The sequence below is a fragment of the Carassius gibelio genome, chromosome A19, assembly GCF_023724105.1.
Source record: "Carassius gibelio isolate Cgi1373 ecotype wild population from Czech Republic chromosome A19, carGib1.2-hapl.c, whole genome shotgun sequence".
Lineage (NCBI taxonomy): Eukaryota > Metazoa > Chordata > Actinopteri > Cypriniformes > Cyprinidae > Carassius > Carassius gibelio.
This window is the reverse complement of record NC_068389.1, coordinates 22891148-22910358: the sequence shown is the minus strand read 5'-3', so window position 1 is coordinate 22910358 and position 19211 is coordinate 22891148. Positions and strand designations below refer to the sequence as shown.

General features: G+C 36.1%; 1 protein-coding gene across 2 annotated transcripts in view; it reads right to left on the bottom strand.

The window, feature by feature from the left end:
• Positions 1 to 4405: 4405 nt before the first annotated feature.
• The window catches only part of LOC127935627 (oxidation resistance protein 1), a 46500-nt gene continuing 31694 nt past the window's right edge, over positions 4406 to 19211 (bottom strand). Inside the window, exons 7-17 of one of the 2 annotated variants that reach the window (XM_052533699.1) lie at positions 17241 to 17393; positions 16593 to 16777; positions 15221 to 15894; positions 14124 to 14292; positions 11270 to 11438; positions 9015 to 9095; positions 6937 to 7056; positions 6516 to 6668; positions 6257 to 6352; positions 6023 to 6096; positions 4406 to 5942 (exon numbers count right to left, since the gene is read on the bottom strand). In XM_052533699.1, the coding sequence (XP_052389659.1) occupies positions 5807 to 5942; positions 6023 to 6096; positions 6257 to 6352; positions 6516 to 6668; positions 6937 to 7056; positions 9015 to 9095; positions 11270 to 11438; positions 14124 to 14292; positions 15221 to 15894; positions 16593 to 16777; positions 17241 to 17393 (2010 nt within the window). In that variant the 3' untranslated portion in view covers positions 4406 to 5806. The remainder of the gene's footprint in view (positions 5943 to 6022; positions 6097 to 6256; positions 6353 to 6515; positions 6669 to 6936; positions 7057 to 9014; positions 9096 to 11269; positions 11439 to 14123; positions 14293 to 15220; positions 15895 to 16592; positions 16778 to 17240; positions 17394 to 19211) is intronic. The other variant, XM_052533700.1, reaches the window with a different exon arrangement.

Below are 19211 nucleotides of genomic sequence, written 5' to 3'. Positions count from 1 at the left end.
TCAATTAGACAAGGCGATTTTCTCAGTATTTAGATTTTTTTTGCACCCTCAGATTCCAAATATTTAAATAGCTGTATCCCGGCCAAATAATGTCCTATCATAACAAACCATTCCTAAATGGGAAGCTTATTTATTCATCTTTAAGATGATCTATTAATCTCAATTTCAAAAAAATGGATCTTTATGTCTGGTTTTGTGGTCCATATGTATTCTGCATTAGATGTAAGTTAATTATAGATAGAAATTTCTCTCTCTCTCTCTCTCTCTCTCTCTCTCTCTCTCTCTCTCTCTCTATATATATATATATATATATATATATATATATATAGTTTTGATGAAGTGCTGTGCTGTCACTGTCACTAAATATAATCAAGACTGATATATATATATATATATATATATATATATATATATATATATATATATATATATATATATATATATATATATGAACAATTGTTTATAATAGAATATGAGATGTTTGCATGTTTAAAATTTGCTGTAATGTCTCTTAAAAAGCATATGTAAAAAGTCTAATAAGTACTGAATAAATATTTTAATATGTAATTTCTTTATAACCAGTCAGATGAACTAAAGAATCAGAGAATTTAAATCTGATACAGACCCTTTTTGAAGGAAAAAGCAGCATTTAATCACAGTTTTATTTCTTTTGGATATTTATTTAATTAAAAGTTTACTGTGAAAACTTCCACTAGAGGGAACTCTCTACCACAAGCCAAACGTACATCTCCAGAGACTGGCCTCTTGTGAAATTGACCGCTGTACAATGAATATAGAACCATTAAAGTGATCATGTTTTTGAACATTCAATATAAGATCTTTGAAAAACCTGCTTGTACTATTTTCGTTTGTGTCTCTGGACCAGTTGGACTACTTTCTGTGTAGGTTCAGGTTTCATTACAATCAAACATGTAGTTCTAAATGTGCATATTTCTAACATCTGTGTCAATCATCAGGCTGCCCCATGATGACACTGATCAACCCGGTTAGATTTGTATGGAGCCAAAAGAGTCTCAATAAAGATAAATGCACACACTACTTTCACATATGCACACACAGGATTCATACATGCACACACATGATTCATAAATACACACACAGGATACACAAATGCGCACAAAATTTACAAATGCACACACAAAATTTAAAAAGCACAGAAGATTCACAAATCCATACAAAATTCAGAAATGTACACAAAATTCAGAAATACACAAAAAAATTCAGAAATGCAAACAACATTTACAAATGCACTCAAGATTTACAAATGCACAGGACAAGATTCAGAAATGTATTTCTGATGCACACACACATATATCTTGATTTACAAACTGCTTGCGGTCTGTGAACTTCACTGCATTTGTGTGTGAATTTTCAGACTCCCCTGACTTGTTTCGACACACAAATGCTTTTTTTTTAAAACAGGGAATGATCAGCAACCAATCAGATATCTTCCTTGTTTTAGCCAATCACAAGAATGCACCCCATGTGGAGGATTGTTTACTTATAAGCCAATCACATGAACGCATTCACACAGCACTATGTGCAGCATATAGAGCATCACAGTCCCGCCCACAGCTGGTGCTGGAAGTAAAATTTCAATGCAATTTCTGCATTGACATTTGGGGTATAAGCCATAAAAAATGTAACCATACATGGCAGACTTAAAATCAACTACGGCTGTACTAAGCGATAGTATATGCTCATATAAACGCAAAATGATCATGGGGCACTAACCTTGTTTTGATATAAATGCCTTTTATTTGCGATTTCTTGGCTAAGTACTTCATTACCCACAATCCTGAACAATCCCACAATCCCACAGTGTTGCATCTGATTGGTGGAGCCATAGACAGTAGGTGGAGCTCGTGTAACCGTCTGGTTAAACCCCGCGAAGGTCCCTGAAGACTGGAGATCATTAATAAAAAAAAATAAATAAAAACCTGTGTTGCGTTTTTGCACGGTAGACTTATCAGTACAATCATGATCTCCATGGCTGCCATGAGAGTTTTGCAGGGAGGTTGGTAACTAAGCTAGGCTACTGTAGCCTTCATACGGTATGAGTCATATCAAGCATTTTATAATGCCTCTGTCAAAACAATATTTAGCTTAGGCGTACCTTCTTGTGCATTTACTGAACATTTGTGTAATAGCAACGACATGTGCTGACGACTGAGCGGTGATTGCAGTCAGGTACAAAGCACTGCACCATGTTGCTGACGTTATTGTTAACCACACGATGGTAAATATAAAAATCAATACACAATACCTATATAAAACACTATTTATTTACACGATTGTAAATTCACTACATTAACAATATAAAATAAAATTCACTGGAGGAAAAAGTTTGCGCGAGCGGCCGTCATCAGATTTGGAAGTCGCTCAAAAAGCTTGTTGCCTCGTTCGCGGTTGTGGCTTCAGTCGAATTCAATGAGGCGCGGTGGTTTATGGGATAAGTAGTTCCTGCGCTCGAAATGAAAATATGTACACAGTCTTGTACCTTTGACTTTTTTTGGATTTTCTCTTAATTTTTTCACTCTAAATGATATGTTATATGCTTATGAGTTCAGCCGTAGCTGGTTATCCTCACACATGCTCTAAAACTCTTTAGATATGGATTTTCCCGAAAGTCAATGGGAGAAATGAATGGGAAATTTACTTCCGGCACCAGAGCTCTCTCGGTCTGTGGGCGAGACTTAGGTCTCTGCAGAGCAAAAGTGGGCGTTTATCACCATGTGGGTGTTTTCAAACTGCTGGGTGTTTCTGAATCATGCAATCTAAATGATTCCCCTTTACCCAACCCCACCCCTAAACCTAACGTCACCATTACATCATGTAACATGTAACATGTAAAAACACCTTGATCTTGTAACTCCCATTACTTTCCTGCAGAGACCTGTACTTGCTGTGGGCGGGACTGTGATGCTCTATAGGGAATGTGAAGGTGACGTCACGCCGTGTTGCATTATGGGTCCTCCGACATATTTGCAGGATCGATCCTATGTGTGCATATGTGAATGTAGTGTGTGCATTTATCTTTATTGAGACTCTTTTGGCTCCATAGTGTTGCATTGTCCGCCATGTACTTGAAAGTTAAGGCAGAGGTAAGAGAGGATAAAGCTGAAGTGTGGAGCATGATAATTCTTCATTTTGCATGTGCGGCCATAAACTCCTTTATATTTTCAGAATTTAAATACCTCTTTTATCCGAAGATTAAAAATGTGAATACTTTTCACAAAAAATGTATATGGACTTCAAATTTCTAATGGGCTTTTTACAGAAGCCACGTTTAGTTTCTTTTCAAGTTTTAAGTTTGTTTTCCATAATGGTGGGAAAAAACTGCAGATTATGGTTTTGTGGCTTTGTCATTATAACAATAAACAGATCATTATAAACATTTAAAAAAAGGGGGGGGGGGGGGTTGTCATTATAACAATAAACAGATCATTATAAACATTTTGTAATAAAAAAAAAAAAAAACACGCGTCTTATGGACTATGACCTATGTGCTGACAAAGGAGTTTGGCTCAATTATGCTCACATTCAGAGAAAACTAAATGTGGAAATTATAAAACAATCAATCTTTGAGAAAATAAATGTAAAAAAAGAATTCAGTTCAAGTGGTGGCATGTTAGCCTACTGGTTTTGACCTTCGTAAGCAAGCATTGTTCATCTGGTTTCCAAAATTCTTCCAGATTAAAGGAATAGTCCAGCTTTATGAAAATTGACTCACTCTCAACCATTCAAGACATTTTTTTTTTTATCAGAACAGATTAGGAAAAATGTTTACATCAGTTGCCCACTAGTGGATCCTCTGCAGTGAATGGGTGCCCTCATTGTAACAGTCCAAACAAATTATTAAAACATCACAATAATACACAAGTAAACCACCTGACTCCAGTCCATCTATTCATGTCTTGTGAAGTAAAAAGTGGACATCATGAACATTTTAACCTTAAACCTTCACTTCCATAATCTATAATAACTTTTCCATAATTTAAAAAGTTCATCCTGTTGTCCTCTCATGTCAAAAAAATGGATTTGATTCTTACAAACAACTTACATTTTTGTGTGAATAATTCTTTTTAAGGTGAAGTCACATTAGTGGAATTTCAACGAAATTTCGTGGGCAAAAAAAGTCAATCAATACACCGATGCATGAAGCACTACTCACACAGAAGTCACTTTCCAACCAAGCAGCTTTCTATTGGTCAATGAGATGAATTCAAGAGAGCATTTGGAGCCCGATGTGAAATCGACACAAAATTCTCAATTGCATGGATGCCCAATGAAACTGGATTTTGCATGCAAAATTTGGCTGAGCATCTATAAATGTGACTGCACCTTTACCTTCTGTCTCCTTCACAAAACCACCAGAACACCATTATTATTACATACATTTATTGTGATTAATATATTGATACATAATCTCTCAGGGATCTTCAAGGGGATTAATATTTCATTGAGCTTGCACACGGGCATCAAACACTTGGAAGACCAGGAATGTGCAGTTGGCCCCAGAAGGTGTCCAAGTCCTTCGGCTCCACGATCCCACAGTTTGCAGAGAGCATAAGACCTTCACAGCAAGATGCCTGCTCTGACAACAGACGCGCACAGTCGGGTCAAATGTTCAAGCATGTTTTCAGCTGGCCAAAATAGGAAACTGCTTAAACTTCAAGTCAGAATACTGCTAAAAAGGGCAATCAATTTTCAGTTTTTCCAACAACTTATGAGTTGATGTGCCTCTTTTGAGGCTCTTTGTGAATATTGCAGTAACAGGCGTTCTCATGATCACTGACTGCTGTCATCCTAAAGCCCTTGAGACTGGCTCTGGTTGCACTAGTCATTTCACCACCCTCGAATGCCCAGGTCACCTTATATACAGTTCCTAGGTTATCGCTGATGAGAAGAGCCAGTCTCAGCAGACTGGTTACCTGACGAAAACTTCACATTCACATAAGATTAGAGTTAATGTTGTGTACACATAGAAATGTATTTATTGGAACACATTTACAAGGATAATGTACAATTGAGATAATACTTCAAGGAAAGAAGTGCAAACCATTTTACTGTCACAAGTAACAGCAAATAAGGGAACTAGTTATGTACACGGTACACTAACAAAGGTATAAATATATAATTGCTGTATGTATTTATATATGTATATATACTCCTTCAGATGGCTTCCTAAAAGACAAACACTTTTCTCCTGGCATAACTACAGCACTTCAAGACCGAACGAAGGACTTGCAGGAAAGCATATTGATGTAAAAGGGCACCGCACGTGAATTTGCATGTTACTCCACCTTTGTACAGCAACACGGTACTGAATATTATATTAAGTAGTGGCATTTGATTACATAGAGCCTGTGTGAGCGCACAGACAGAGATACATAACGGGGGTTTTGAGGTTTGATATGTAAAATGCTTGAAATAGATGCAATGCTACAGGTGAAGAAGGTACAAGGACTGAAAATTCATGGGAAGGTCTGGACCTGTATTTTTCTTGGAAAGTTCTACAACATTATGGAAAAGCCATTAGCACCCCTCCTTATCCTCAATACTTGAGGAGCTCAGGCTGCAAATGGGTAAAGAAACTCTCACTGGGACACCAGCGAAGAGCACCCACCCATGCTGACCATTTCCAGAAATGAAGGACAGTGCCTCTATCAGGGCTTCTTAGGAGCCAAGTGGAGAGTGTTAAACCAGTTATGGGGGTCTAGTGATGTGGCCTCATATTCCCGCCTTACTGTGCACAGAGTCCGTGAGGTGGGGATCGGGGGTGTTATTCAAAGGCCCATATTTCAATGTCCTGCACATAGAAGTCCTCCGTTTTCGAGAGCATCGGATTTCCAAAGGTCTTACACGAGTGAGTTCTGCCATGATAGAGGTCGCCATCCAACCACAGCCCGAATTCACCCCTAAAAGTAGAAAAATAAAAATGAAGTTATACACTATATGTCACTGATAAATTAAGCAGCCAACTTATTATCTTACATACCCTCCACCGCCAAAAGCTAAGGAGTCCATATCTCCTTTGACGAAGAACATATTGTCACCAGTCCATTTGAAGACCTAGAAATGTTCAAGTGTTAACATATATATTCACACAAACACACAAAAATATATTTTTAATTAAATATAATATACAAAATCCATATTATATTTAAAATATATAGTGTATTGCTCCATCTACGACCTATATGTGTACTTAATCAATTCAAATATTCCCCACCTCAAATTCTGGACAGAAGGTGAAAACGAACGTCTCTCCGGTACCATAGAAGCTGTCACTGACTTTCAATGGCTCTGAAGCGAGGGCTCCAAACAGCTTCAGAAAATAAGCCAAAGATTGTTTGAATATTTGATGAATTTCATGCTTTTAAACTGATTTAGAAGTCGATGCAATTTTCACAATTGACGTGTGCACATTTTGAAAACAATCTGTGTAAAACCACACACTTCAGCTAAAGCCCAGAAGCTGAAGCTCATACCTGTCCATCACTGTCCTTGATCACCATTAGGACCGGAGACTCCTGGCCCTGCATGGCACGGTACAGGCTCTTGATGCTCATGCCGTGTTTGGATGTGCTGAATGCCAGAGACCAGGGATAGCCGATCGTCCTAGGGGGGAGGTGTTTGGCCAGCTGAGGATTGGGGTTACAGGCCAGAAGTGAGTAAGGAAAGGCCCCAAAAGATCAGGACAGTACAGAAAGGGCGCTTGGAAGTAACTTCAAGCAAATGTATAATAAAAACAAAGACCTCTGGGAGTCAATTATACAATTGAAATGCCACAGGTAGATAATGAAAATGCCACGAGAGTCCCATGAGAGCTAGCCAAAAGATGAAGTGCATCAGAGTTAAATATGATAAGGTCAACATATAGATATGGACCCAAAATAAACTATAACTTGCCTTCTCGATCTGATCAGGTTGCAGCAGGATACTGGGCTCGTTCAGACTGGGCCTGAATGATTCGGGTTCTGGGTCACTCTTCAGCATGTGTTTGGAGTTCACCTCTTCCTTGGTTGTGATCTGATTGAAAAAAGAAAGAAGAAGAGCTGATAAACATGATCTTACCATTTAATTCTCCCTAAATAAATGTAACATTCTCTTACATTGAGAGCACAAATATCTGGATGAGTTGTTGTTCTATCAATCTTATCATAATTGTTTATCATATCAGATAACATAATCGGAGCCTTCTAAATATATGCCATGTATACAGTACTATCAAAGTAAGAGAACATCAGCAAAACTCTGAAATAGTCTCATGCCCCTCCACAGAGAACTGCTCAATACCGGAGAAAGTCACAATACAGGACGTGAGGAGTGAAGCTTACAGAGACACACATTTATCAGTCAGACAAATCAGGCTTTAAATCTGGTAATGTGTGCTTCTACATCGGTACAACCCAACTGATGTAGACAGAGAAAGATGGATAGATGGATGGATGGAGGCCAGGGAGGTTTGGCTGGCAGGAAAATGTACTAAGGGGTTTTATTTCAGGAACTTATCTCTCAAGTTAAGGAATAAAAAGTATAACCGTAGTTAAGTACAGGAATAAAGGTTAGCAAGAAAACAGGGTAGTTTGCCAACGGCAATGCAAACCAAGGCAAATATCCAAGGATCACACGTTAAGAATTCAACATCCACAAACATCAGATTTAGAGCGGTTAACTTATTTATTTATTTATTTATGCTCAGAAAAGCCTAACACTCTTGGATGTTTGCACTGTGTTCATGTTTGCAGGGAATAGGGTTAGTGAGACCTCACCAACACACTTTCAGGAACGTTTTTTCCTTTAAAGTCAACATGAAATTACATTCATAAACCATTTCACTTATGCAGTATAAAGCATTTCAGACTAAAACATGATATTTGACAAGGGAAAAATGCATTAAAGTTTGAAACAAGTATTAAATAACTTCAATAACAATTAGACTGCAGTACCTACAATATGTACCATCTAACAATGCCTACATAATTTACATTAACACTCTCTGCCTTGTTAACATCAGGCAAAAAGAGCATATTCTTACTCTTATAATATATGTATGTATGTATATATATATATATATATATATATATATATATATATATATATATATATATATATATAACCACAAATAACAATAAAAACAGCCAGCAAAAACTATGTAATATATTTATTACATTATACTTATTTCTAATATAAATTATAGTAAATAATTAGAAAATTACATTAATTAAAAATAAACTAATTGGAATAACTTGCAGCTGTCAATATAGAATGATTTATTAATCCAAAAGCAAGAAATAAAAACTAAAATGTATAATTACTATAATATAGCATAATATATAGCAAATTATTAAAAAATATTACATTTTTATTAAAATGTTAAAAACAAAACAAATAGTTGGAACTACATGCAGTGTAGATTCATGCACAGTAAAATCAGGTAAGTGTATTAATAAAGCAAACAGGTTTAATATTAATTTCATGTTGACTTTAAGAGTGTGATGATTGCTGTCTGAAGAGTACGAGTACCTAAATGTTCTCTAGGGGACAGCTTGAGACTAATTACTATGATAATTGCTTCATTCACTGCTTCCTCTTATTCAAGCCTTCTAAAACCCATCCTATCATCCAGATGGAAGTGCCAGTTAACATATATCCAGTTTCAGTATTATTGAGGAAATTCTATCAGCCTTTAAGTGTCATTTCCTATAAAAATGGCTGTATGTCAACTCAGGGCCAGTTATATTATTCCACACTCCACATAAAGACCAGTGCAATCTGCTGTTCAAGAGGAACAAATGATGTAAAACAGCCTGTAATGCATTCAGATTAAATAGTAGAACATATTTGGGCGGATTAATATGTTGACACTCTGATTCTTTTATACAGTATCCTAATTGTTGGGTTTAATATTAAAGTTAATGCTCCTTGATCAACAGACTTGTCGTGGGCTTTGTGATGGTTTCCGTGTGGAGTTGAGCATGTGGCACCTGAAGACGTTTGCAGAGCGAGCGCAGGTCCTCACTGTTTAGCGCATCTATCCGCCGGTAGTACTCAGTCACAGAAACTACCTAATGCACAGACAGAATAGTGATGTTGCATGAGAAACTGCCTGGCATACAAAAATTAGTATGTGAGGGGAGAGAAGTTATCTGCTGTGCTCTTCTGCAGCTTAAACCGATCAACTTGGAGATGGAGAAAGGAACAAGTTAGTAAGTTCAAGTCATTTATTAATTTTTTGCGCAACCTAAAATAAAAACTGTAATAAATAAAAACTAATTGACTAATTGAAATACCACTTGACCCATGTGTTTCCACAGACAGCTGCATCTGAAGTGCAGTCAGCTTAATCGAACAAGATCAAACAGCACTGTCTCAGAGACAGATCACATGCATCTGCAACAACCTCCCAAGACCAACATGTCATGTCTCCAAACAACATAAAACAGCATTTTCAATTTTGAAGCACTGAACATTTGGGACTGTGGGTCAGCTGTCCTGTCTCCCTAATGCATATCTAAATCAGGGAGTAATATAAAAAAAGTTGAGTTTTGTATACAGTATTCAACTGTATTATTAATATAAATATGCTAGGCTACTATAAAATAGGTTAAAATAAAAATAAAACTGACTGCAGAATTTACTCTCATGTCTAAATTACATCAACTTCCAAGCCTATAAAGCAACAGCTGCTTGCAGTGACTGCACTATTCAGTGTGCATGCCAAGCTCACTCAAGCACAACTTGTCACATACAGACATTATTTTTTTTCTTCACCAGGCCAAAGCTGTATTTAGGTGTCAGCTGACATCCCTCCTTAATTCTTCTGGAGAAAAACATTACTTCTGCAGAAAGCCCCAAGACATGCAGGTGTATATCCACTATTAAGTTTCCACGCAGGCTCACAAACATACAGACAGCTGTTTATATCCCAGCAGGATCCATGAGATGGCAGGGAAACTGAAAAGCATGAACTCATGTGGCCTTCCCTCTGGCCAGCCCAGATAAGAGGCTGTGCAGGGCTTGAGTCATGTTTTATTAAAAGCCATCATATTGCCATTATAATGTCTTCCAATCTGGAAGACATTATAAATAAAAATGAACATTTATATAGCATAGAAGAAATTTTCTTGAGAGCCAGCTATTTTTTTTTAATTTATTATTAAAAAATAAAAGTAAACTATTAAAATAAAAAGGTTAAAATAACAGTAGAAATGTTACAAATATCCAAAAAAGCAAGCAAAAAAAAAATAAAAAAATTATAAGGTTTTAATTTTTTTTATTAAATATGTAAATTCCTGCCAAATAAGAAACATATTGTTAAAGATAATACAAATATATTAATATATCTTACCTTAATAGTATTTCATTGTTATATAACATTAATATTGTCATTATGATATTGGTCACCGGTGTCTTCTACCAGTAGACAAACCAAATACACAAAAATGTATTTCTGGATCCCAAGAAGATATAAATAATTCTAAACTATTGGGCAATTAACTATAATGTTTTTTATCTTCTTCATTGAGTGTTTACAGTAATTATCCTTGACTATTAAACAATAAAAAGCATAATTTACATTTATCAGTCTTGCTCACTGGAGTCTTTTAGTGGTTTATGAGGGATGATGAAATGATTGGGTCCATTTGCAGATGTACACTCAATTCTGTAGCAGCCAAGTCAAACACACATTACAATGAAGGACATCACATACCAGTTCATCACGTCCTTTGAAGGAAAAAGATCTCATTATGAAAATAAGACACTGCAACAAGACATTCCATGGACATTGACAATGACTGGCAACAGGAACAAGCATGCATTCATATTAAAATGTTAGTTTGTGCATAAACATGGTTGAAGCTGCTGAAGTAGACATGAAATCTGAAAGAAACAGACACACATATGCTCCAGAGCTGCTGTGAATAACAAGCTCATGGGTTCAGGAGAGAACATAAACATCACGTAAGCATATTCATGATCACATGTCTATGACAACACAATCGCAAACGAGACATCAGCATAATTATCAAAGCAAACAATACATGCATTTCAATTAAAAACATGCATGAGTTAACCTAAGTATTACTATTCATGACAATCAAATAAATCACATTATAAATCATTAAAATAATTTAAATAGCAAAATGCATTAATGCATTATATATATTGTAGGCTTTATGTTTTTAGTTTTTGGTTAGCAGGTTAAGGCTTGTTATCTTACATTGGTTGTTGTTCATACCTCCCAGTCTTTGAATGTGATATCAGGTACTGGTTTGTCATGCTCCCCGCTTTCAGCATCCTGGCTCTTTTTAACCACTACAAACCTAGGCTCTCGCGTTAGTCCACCCAACCCTTCTCCATACACTTCAGGGGTCCACTGGACAAAGAACGCATACAAGTGGTCTGATCTAAAGGAAACAAACATAAAAAAACAGCCAAGATTCACTCTTAAGAAATAACTGGAGCTCCACAAGTCCAGCTTTTCATGTACATAGGCATCCTACTACTGTTTATAATCACAATTAATAAAAAGGGTTCCCATACTTTTTTAGGATTTTTAGACTGATTTATTGAAAGAGAATAGCCCTCACAAAGAACTTATATTTTGGGGTTATGCTTGGTTCCAAAATATCCCAAGTCACTACAGAGACATTTCTATGATTTGTTAAAATGTTTAATAGATTTCCATAGCCTTCTCGGGTTTGGAAATACAGTACTAATTACAATTTTAATTACATTATCATTTTAGTTTAATTTGAAAATATTTTTTTAAATACAGTTTTATTTTAAATTAAATGTTCAAAGGTTTTCCATTAACTCTGAAATTAACACCTGAAATGTTCAAATAATAAAAAAAGTAATTAAATAAATAAATAAATTGTTGGGGGAAATATTATAATCTTGATAATTGCCATCTCTTTCAGTTAATTTAAATCTTGTTATTTCTTCTAAATATTCTTTAGCATTAAAGACTGTGATAATATTAGATGTTAAAATGCAAATATCTTAAATCCAAAAAGCATTTATAGAAAAGTCATAGAAATTTCTATTCTATTATTTCTAAATTTGTAGTTTTGCTTTTGATTTTATTTGTCTGAAAATACACTGTAAAAAAAAAGTAGAAATAAACTATTACTCAGAAATTGGTAGTAAACTTCACAAATAATTCTAAAGAAACAGCAAGTGACACAATGAATAAAACTTTTGAAGCAGAAAAACTGAAATGTTATTTTCTTGCAGAAAATACTCCAGTTATATTTGTTGTTTTTATTTTACCTTGTATAAGAACCCAGCATATGGCATACATTATAATACAAATGTTTAGTATAAAAAATTAAATACATAAAACAGGGTCCATTTTTATACTGACATCTAAATCATCCACAATGTCCGTCGTCATATATACAACTTCAAAGATTGCTCTGTTCAATTTATATTGGTCTATGTCAACAGCAATTTGTAGGTGATTACAGCATGTTGACAGTGTCCTGTAGGTTTGCTGGCAAATGGCACTGAAGTTGAGAGCTCATTACAAAGAAGTGCAACCATAAACACACACATACAGACAGGCACAATCTAGGACTATATACACACAATGACCTGGTCATGGAGAGATTTGGATGCGATCCAGGCAGCTTACAGGCTATGAGGAGCACGCATGTAGGCAAGCACAAACTAACATGGTTGATGTTCTTTTGTGGTTCAGAAATGACAAAGTAGACCATTGTCGTAGCTCAAAATGATCATGCAACTGGCCACCAAACTGGGTCAGACAACAGTAGAGCAGTTATCTGTGCTGCCCTTCCCATAACCATCTCTCTTAATCTGACTGTGTTCAATAGAGAAGTAACAGATTCTGTGACAGATTACCAGTGTTGGAGAGTAGCTAGCTACAAGTAGTGACGCAACTAGCTTAACAACATTTTTCAGTAGCTTTACAGTAGCGACGCTACCTTTAAAACAGTGTAGCTTTTCCTGAGCTCCCTGCCCGGGCCACCAAGACCATTTATTGAAACCCCAGCTGCAAAAATTGTTCGCTCATGGTTGAGGTCAAACGTATACACTATACAGCCAATCAGAAAAGAGGTCAGTTACATGGGTGTCTTACAAATAAAGCGCCAAAAAATAAAAACTATTTAATTATTAGGATCAGAGAGAAGGTGAAAAAATATCAATTCAAAACTAAATACAAAATATATATATATAATAATGAATAAATACATTTGATAAAAATATATATAAAAATAAACATTTATTGACACTTTTTGTAGTATTTTCTAAAAATAAAAATATTACACTTTTGTTTCAAAGTTTAGGTTTGTTAAGTTATTTATTTGAATGTTTTTGAAAGTCTCTTATGCTTTATTTGATCAAAAAATCTTTACAAGTCAGTAATATTGTGAAATTTTATTACAATTTAAAATAACATTTCATACCTTAAAATTTTATTTATTCCTGTTATGATAAAAGCTGAATTTTCAGCATCATTACTCCAGTCTTCAATGTCACATGATCCTTCAGAAATCATTCATATATGGTGATTTGCTGCTCAAGAAGCATCTATTATTATTATTCAAGTTGAAAACAGTTGTGTTGCTTAATATTTTTGTAGAATCATTGATATGTTTGTTTTTTTCAGGATTCTTTGATGAATTGAACGTGAAAAGGAACAGCATTTATTTGAAATTACTTTAAAAGTCTTTACTGTAACTTTTGATCAATATAAACTATACTTGCTGATCAAAAGTATCAATTTCTTAAAATAAAAAAATTAAATCATACTGAAACCAAATTTTCAACAGTAGTGTAAAAATACATAAATTATTATATATTTAAAATAAATGTGATTATAGATTGCCATTCTTAGCAGAGAAAATATTTTAGTAATTTTTAAACCTAAGATCAAACAATGTTCAATCCAGTCAAATTAAAACAGTATTTATTTATGTCCATAAAACAAACATGCAGGACACATTGCGCCAAAAGTATTTGTACAGATCCCTAAACTTGCATATAAGAAATAATCTTGGCAAGCATCAAAGGAAGTAAAAATTAGCAGTACAGGAAACAGACATTTAAAGCGTAGCACTGACCTCTCAGAAGGAACGGCGAACCAGTACTCGTGCTTCCTGTCTCTTTGGGCATACTGCTGCATGGAGGCACTGGCGTAGGAAAGAAAGGTCTTCCGCATGGCCCTGCCAACCCGCAGGCACAGGAACTTGTGTGAATTGGACTCCTGCTTGCCTTTGGGTCCTGGCACAACTGGGACAGGTAACAAACAAGACAAAGTCTGCACCTGTTTCTCATAGTAATCTCAGCATGTTAAATTAAAACACGAATCTTGCATCCTATTTCTACTAATCTATATTTTAGCATATGTATGCTGGATGCAACACATGCTTAATAAGCTGATGAGCTCAGTGAGCTGGTGTTGTTAGTGTGCTGCAGAAAAATAAATAAATAAAGTAAAATAAATCTGTGGATCTACAGCCAATCCAACATGACTAACTGAAAATGTGGCTTTCGGTTTATTTTTAGGGCCACATCCTTATTAGATTGCATCAGTGATACAACAGGATCATATGTAGGCTGACACCTCAATATATTTGTATGTTCTGTTAAGTCATCAAGGATTGGATATCTTTTATGTAAGCAATACCCTTGGGAAAGAAGCTTAAAGTCAACATAAAACATATTTCCAATCCATTTGACTTGCATTTTTTATTTTCAGTTCAGAGTGAACCACAATATTACAAAGAAAAGATGGATGGATGGGATATTTTTTTTATTCTTTCGCCACCCAATTCTGATGAGTTTTTTCACCATCAATAGCATCTTGATGCATCCACATGGTGATGCTACTTATTTATTTATTTAAATTGTAACATTCCACAATATTACTACTTTTATGAGTATGATCATTTTTCAGTTTTCAACAAAGAAAGGAAAAAAAAAAAACTTACAGACCCTGAACTTTTTATTCACTCTTGTATATTCACTGTTAAAATGACTTTTATTTTTTATTACATTTTTATTAAGTGACTTTTATATAATATATATATATATATATATATATTATGCATCCCTACAAATTTGGACGTGCATGTTTTGATGACTGAAATAACTTTGGGAGGATAATATCAGGTGAAATTTCATATTGATGTTATCAAGTGTGATAACAGTAAGTTACCTTCCTCTGTACTCTGTTCTTCATCTGCTCCAATCACTTTAGCTGGTGTGAAGTCACTGGCCATCCCTTGTTCTCCGTCCTTCATATCATTGGTTGTTTGCATAGTCTGAGCTTCCATGCTCTTTTGTATCTCATGGGCTTTTGCAAAATCCTCAACAGCCACAGTGTCTGAACAAAGCGACTCAGATGTGGTGCGTGATTTGACCTCATCCGCAAGCTGGTCCCATTTTTTGCTCTCCAGAACATTCTCAGACACCACCTCACTGGATAAATCTGTAGTATTAAGACTCTGTTTGACGCCACTATTCCTCCATCCTGTTCCCTCAGTTTCTGCATCGTGAACATCTTCTTTTACATCCTTTTTGTTGAGCAATGAAGGTTCTTCAGTGGCTGTTGTGGACTGGTTGATGGTTAGAACTGATTCCGAAGATGCACCAGAGGACTTTATCTGCTGCAGCTCGTCGGAAGATGTTGCGAGGGCATCATCACGGACTGGAGAGAGTTCGGACTCTGTAAAAACATCTTCGGACAGAGAAGCTTCTGTGCTGCGAGGGGCCGTACTGGTGCTGTCGTTGCCCGTCTCACGGATTCTGTGTGCTGCATTGGCTGCATTGAGACGTGGCGCCCGCTTCAGATGGCTGACCTCAGTAACAGAAGGCTCTAGCTCCAGATCTCTGGGATGACAAAACAACATATGGATAAGAATTATGTGTCCTTTAAAAATTCATGCATTTCCATGTTAAGATGATGACCAAACAGTTTCTAGTCCGCATTGACGTCCACAGTATTTATCTTTTATACCGTGGGGGACCATCAACAGTTTGGTTACCAACATTCTAAAAAATAATCTATTCTTTCTGAACAACTAGGGTTTAGTTGTTTTTAGAACAACTTTAGGGTGAGCAAATGACAAAATGTTAATTTTTGTAATAGTTCATCCAAAAATGAAAATTATGTAATTAATAACTCACCCTCATGTCATTCCAAACCCGCAAGACCTCTGTTTTCATCTTCGGAACACAGTTTAAGATATTTTAGATTTAGTCCGAGAGCTCTCAGTCCCTCCATTGAAGCTGTGTGTACGGTCTACTGTCCATGTCCAGAAAGGTAAGAAAAACATCTTCAAAGTAGTCCATGTGACATCAGAGGTTTAGTTAGAATTTGTTGAAGCATCAAAAATACGTTTTGGTCCAAAATTTTTTGCTATGGACAGAAAGCTCTCGGACTAAATCTAAAATATCTTAAACTGTGTTCCGAAGATGAACGGAGGTCTTACAGGTTTGGAACGAAATGAGGGTGAGTCATCAATGACATCATTTTCATTTTTGGATGAATGAACAATTTAAGTATTTCAGATTATCAAGCAACTTACACTGGCACAAGCTCTCGGACCCTGATGTCGGTGATTTCCCTGCACATGGCAGCAGACTGCACCTCCTCCAGCGGGCACATGATCCCGTACTCCTCACATCCTCGCTCCTGCACCAGCCGGTCTGACTTATGAGGGTCAAACATGATGTTGTTTGGGGTGACCAACAGAACACCACTGACTACACCCTGAAAGAAAAAGAACAGACAAGGTAGATGGCATCGAAACATCAGTGGACTATACACTACTCGAACATAGTCAGACTTGATTAGCACAGCAAAGACAGAACATATTGTTCTTGTTATTGTACATTGATTATTCTGGCCACCAAACGCCCACTTAGGCAGGAAGAGATCGACATGAACTGCAACCAGCTTTTGTTTTTGCTTTTCTTGAGCTAAATCTGAAATCAGTGACACTACAATAAAAGATCAGCATGGAAATATGGTTTATATGAGAAACTGCTCAGAAAAGACTGTCCTAATTCGTGAAAATGTGTTTAGACTTTGTGATCATAATTTTCATCCATCCAAATGCAACGATATATTCCACAAAGATAAATCTGAAAATAAGGTAAAATATTTACATTTAATCATTTAGCAATGTTAATGTTCTTTTTTTACACAGAAATTTCTCTCCCTTGAAACTTACCTTGCCATCCGAGATGTATTTGCAGTTCATTTTAATGAACTTTTCTGTAAGCGCCTCTTCCTCCTCGGAGGTGGATGAAACCACTCTGGCTGGCCGAGGGGGGCCATGGCCTGGGCCGGAGGTGCTGTGCCGCCGACGGACATCACCTGAAACCTGTTGGGATGAAGCCTGAGTGAGAAACAGCTCAATCAGTGGTAGCCCTCGCCACATGACACTGAATGCAGCCCAACCCTGGGCTTATGATACATCCTCTAACACTCACACCCACACACAAACATGGTCACACACACACACACACAGTCATCATAACAACGAGGCTTAGAAATAACAACCCATTAAGGCATAAGGTAGATCCCTTGAGGGCTCTCTGCTGTAAGAAAGCTTACAGGCGGAAACCAAGGAGACCGAGGCAGGTTTCCTAACATGATGCAGCACAGGTTGATATACTGTCAGCAATTGTGTGTGTAAGAGCTCATTATAGGACAGGGAAAAGGAAAGTCACTGCTCTTGACACTAAAACTTGGTGCTGACATGCCGATACAAATCTAATGATTATAAAAAGTTGCTTTCAGCTTTACAAAATGCATGGCAGCAGAATCCTGAGCTGAAATGTGAACAAGCTGGAACTCCTGGATTTGAGTTACAGCAAAATCACATTTCCAGATACTGAGCACATGGTTGAATTCCTCACTCGATGCATTCCAACTTCTCACACAAAGACACACTGAGACACCTTATACTTGACAGACAAACATCACATGATCATTTAATACTAATCAAAGAAAACCAGGTTGTTTACTGGAGTGATCAAGCAGGTGATGCTGAGAATAATTTTAGTCTACTATCTACATATATATAAAAAAAATAAAAGATGCTCACCCTGTATGTAAACGTCAACAGATGGGTGATGACTAGCATGTTTTGAATATATTTTTTTTTATTATGTCTCAAGTTATTTCTAACCTGTATGACTTTTTTATGATATGGAATGTGAAAGATATGTTTTAAAGTATAGTGTAAATATTTATTCACACTATTCATTATTTATTCACAATTTCATTTTCGGGTGAAATGTTACTGTAAGATTGAGCCAAATGTAGTTAAAATGTTTTGGATAAGTATTTTATTTAATTACTTTATGTATGTAAAAAAAAAAAAATTAGGAAATGATACCATTATTCACCAAGGATCCATTCAAATAACCAAAATTGACAGTAAAGATGTCACAAAAGATTTCCATTTCAAATATTTCATTTGAACTTTCTATACAAAGGGTACAAAATTAAAATAAATAAATCATGGTTTACACAAAAATATTTAGTAACACAACAATTTCAACTTTCGCACTCCACTGTGTATGTATTTAATCAAAATGCTGAAATGAATAAGAGAAGCATGAATATTGCATGAACGTTTCTGGTTTCCATGTAATGTGATGGTACTGTAACAAAGTCAATACTCCAGCCTATTAAAATTACAGGGATATGTGTGTGCATTCTTATTCGTGAGATGAATGTTGATACCTGAATACATCTGAAGTTCGTACAAGTGTGTGCAAGGGTGCATGTGCATGATTTATCCATTGATGACTCGTAAGGAAATACAAGCGCGTACCCCTGAATCTCTGGCAATGGGCAGCATGACCAGTAAATCCATGACCATATGGAGCTGGAACTACACACAGGGGCACAGACTAATCCAACAGAGGTGACACAATCAATTTGGCAACCTCAAAATTGCAGTCCAGGAAACAAGTAAGACCTTTAAAACACAAGGACTGATGAGCTCACAAGTAGCCATGGTGAGCTTTCACAGATTGCTTCTTATAAATTCTTTCTTTCTTATATATCAGCCACTAATCACAAACTAGGGACAAACATAGATGAGACTTTGCATGAGAGTTTGCATGCATAAATGCAGTTTGTATGAATACAACAATTACTTGAATCTCTGGTCTGGCCTCATAAAGAG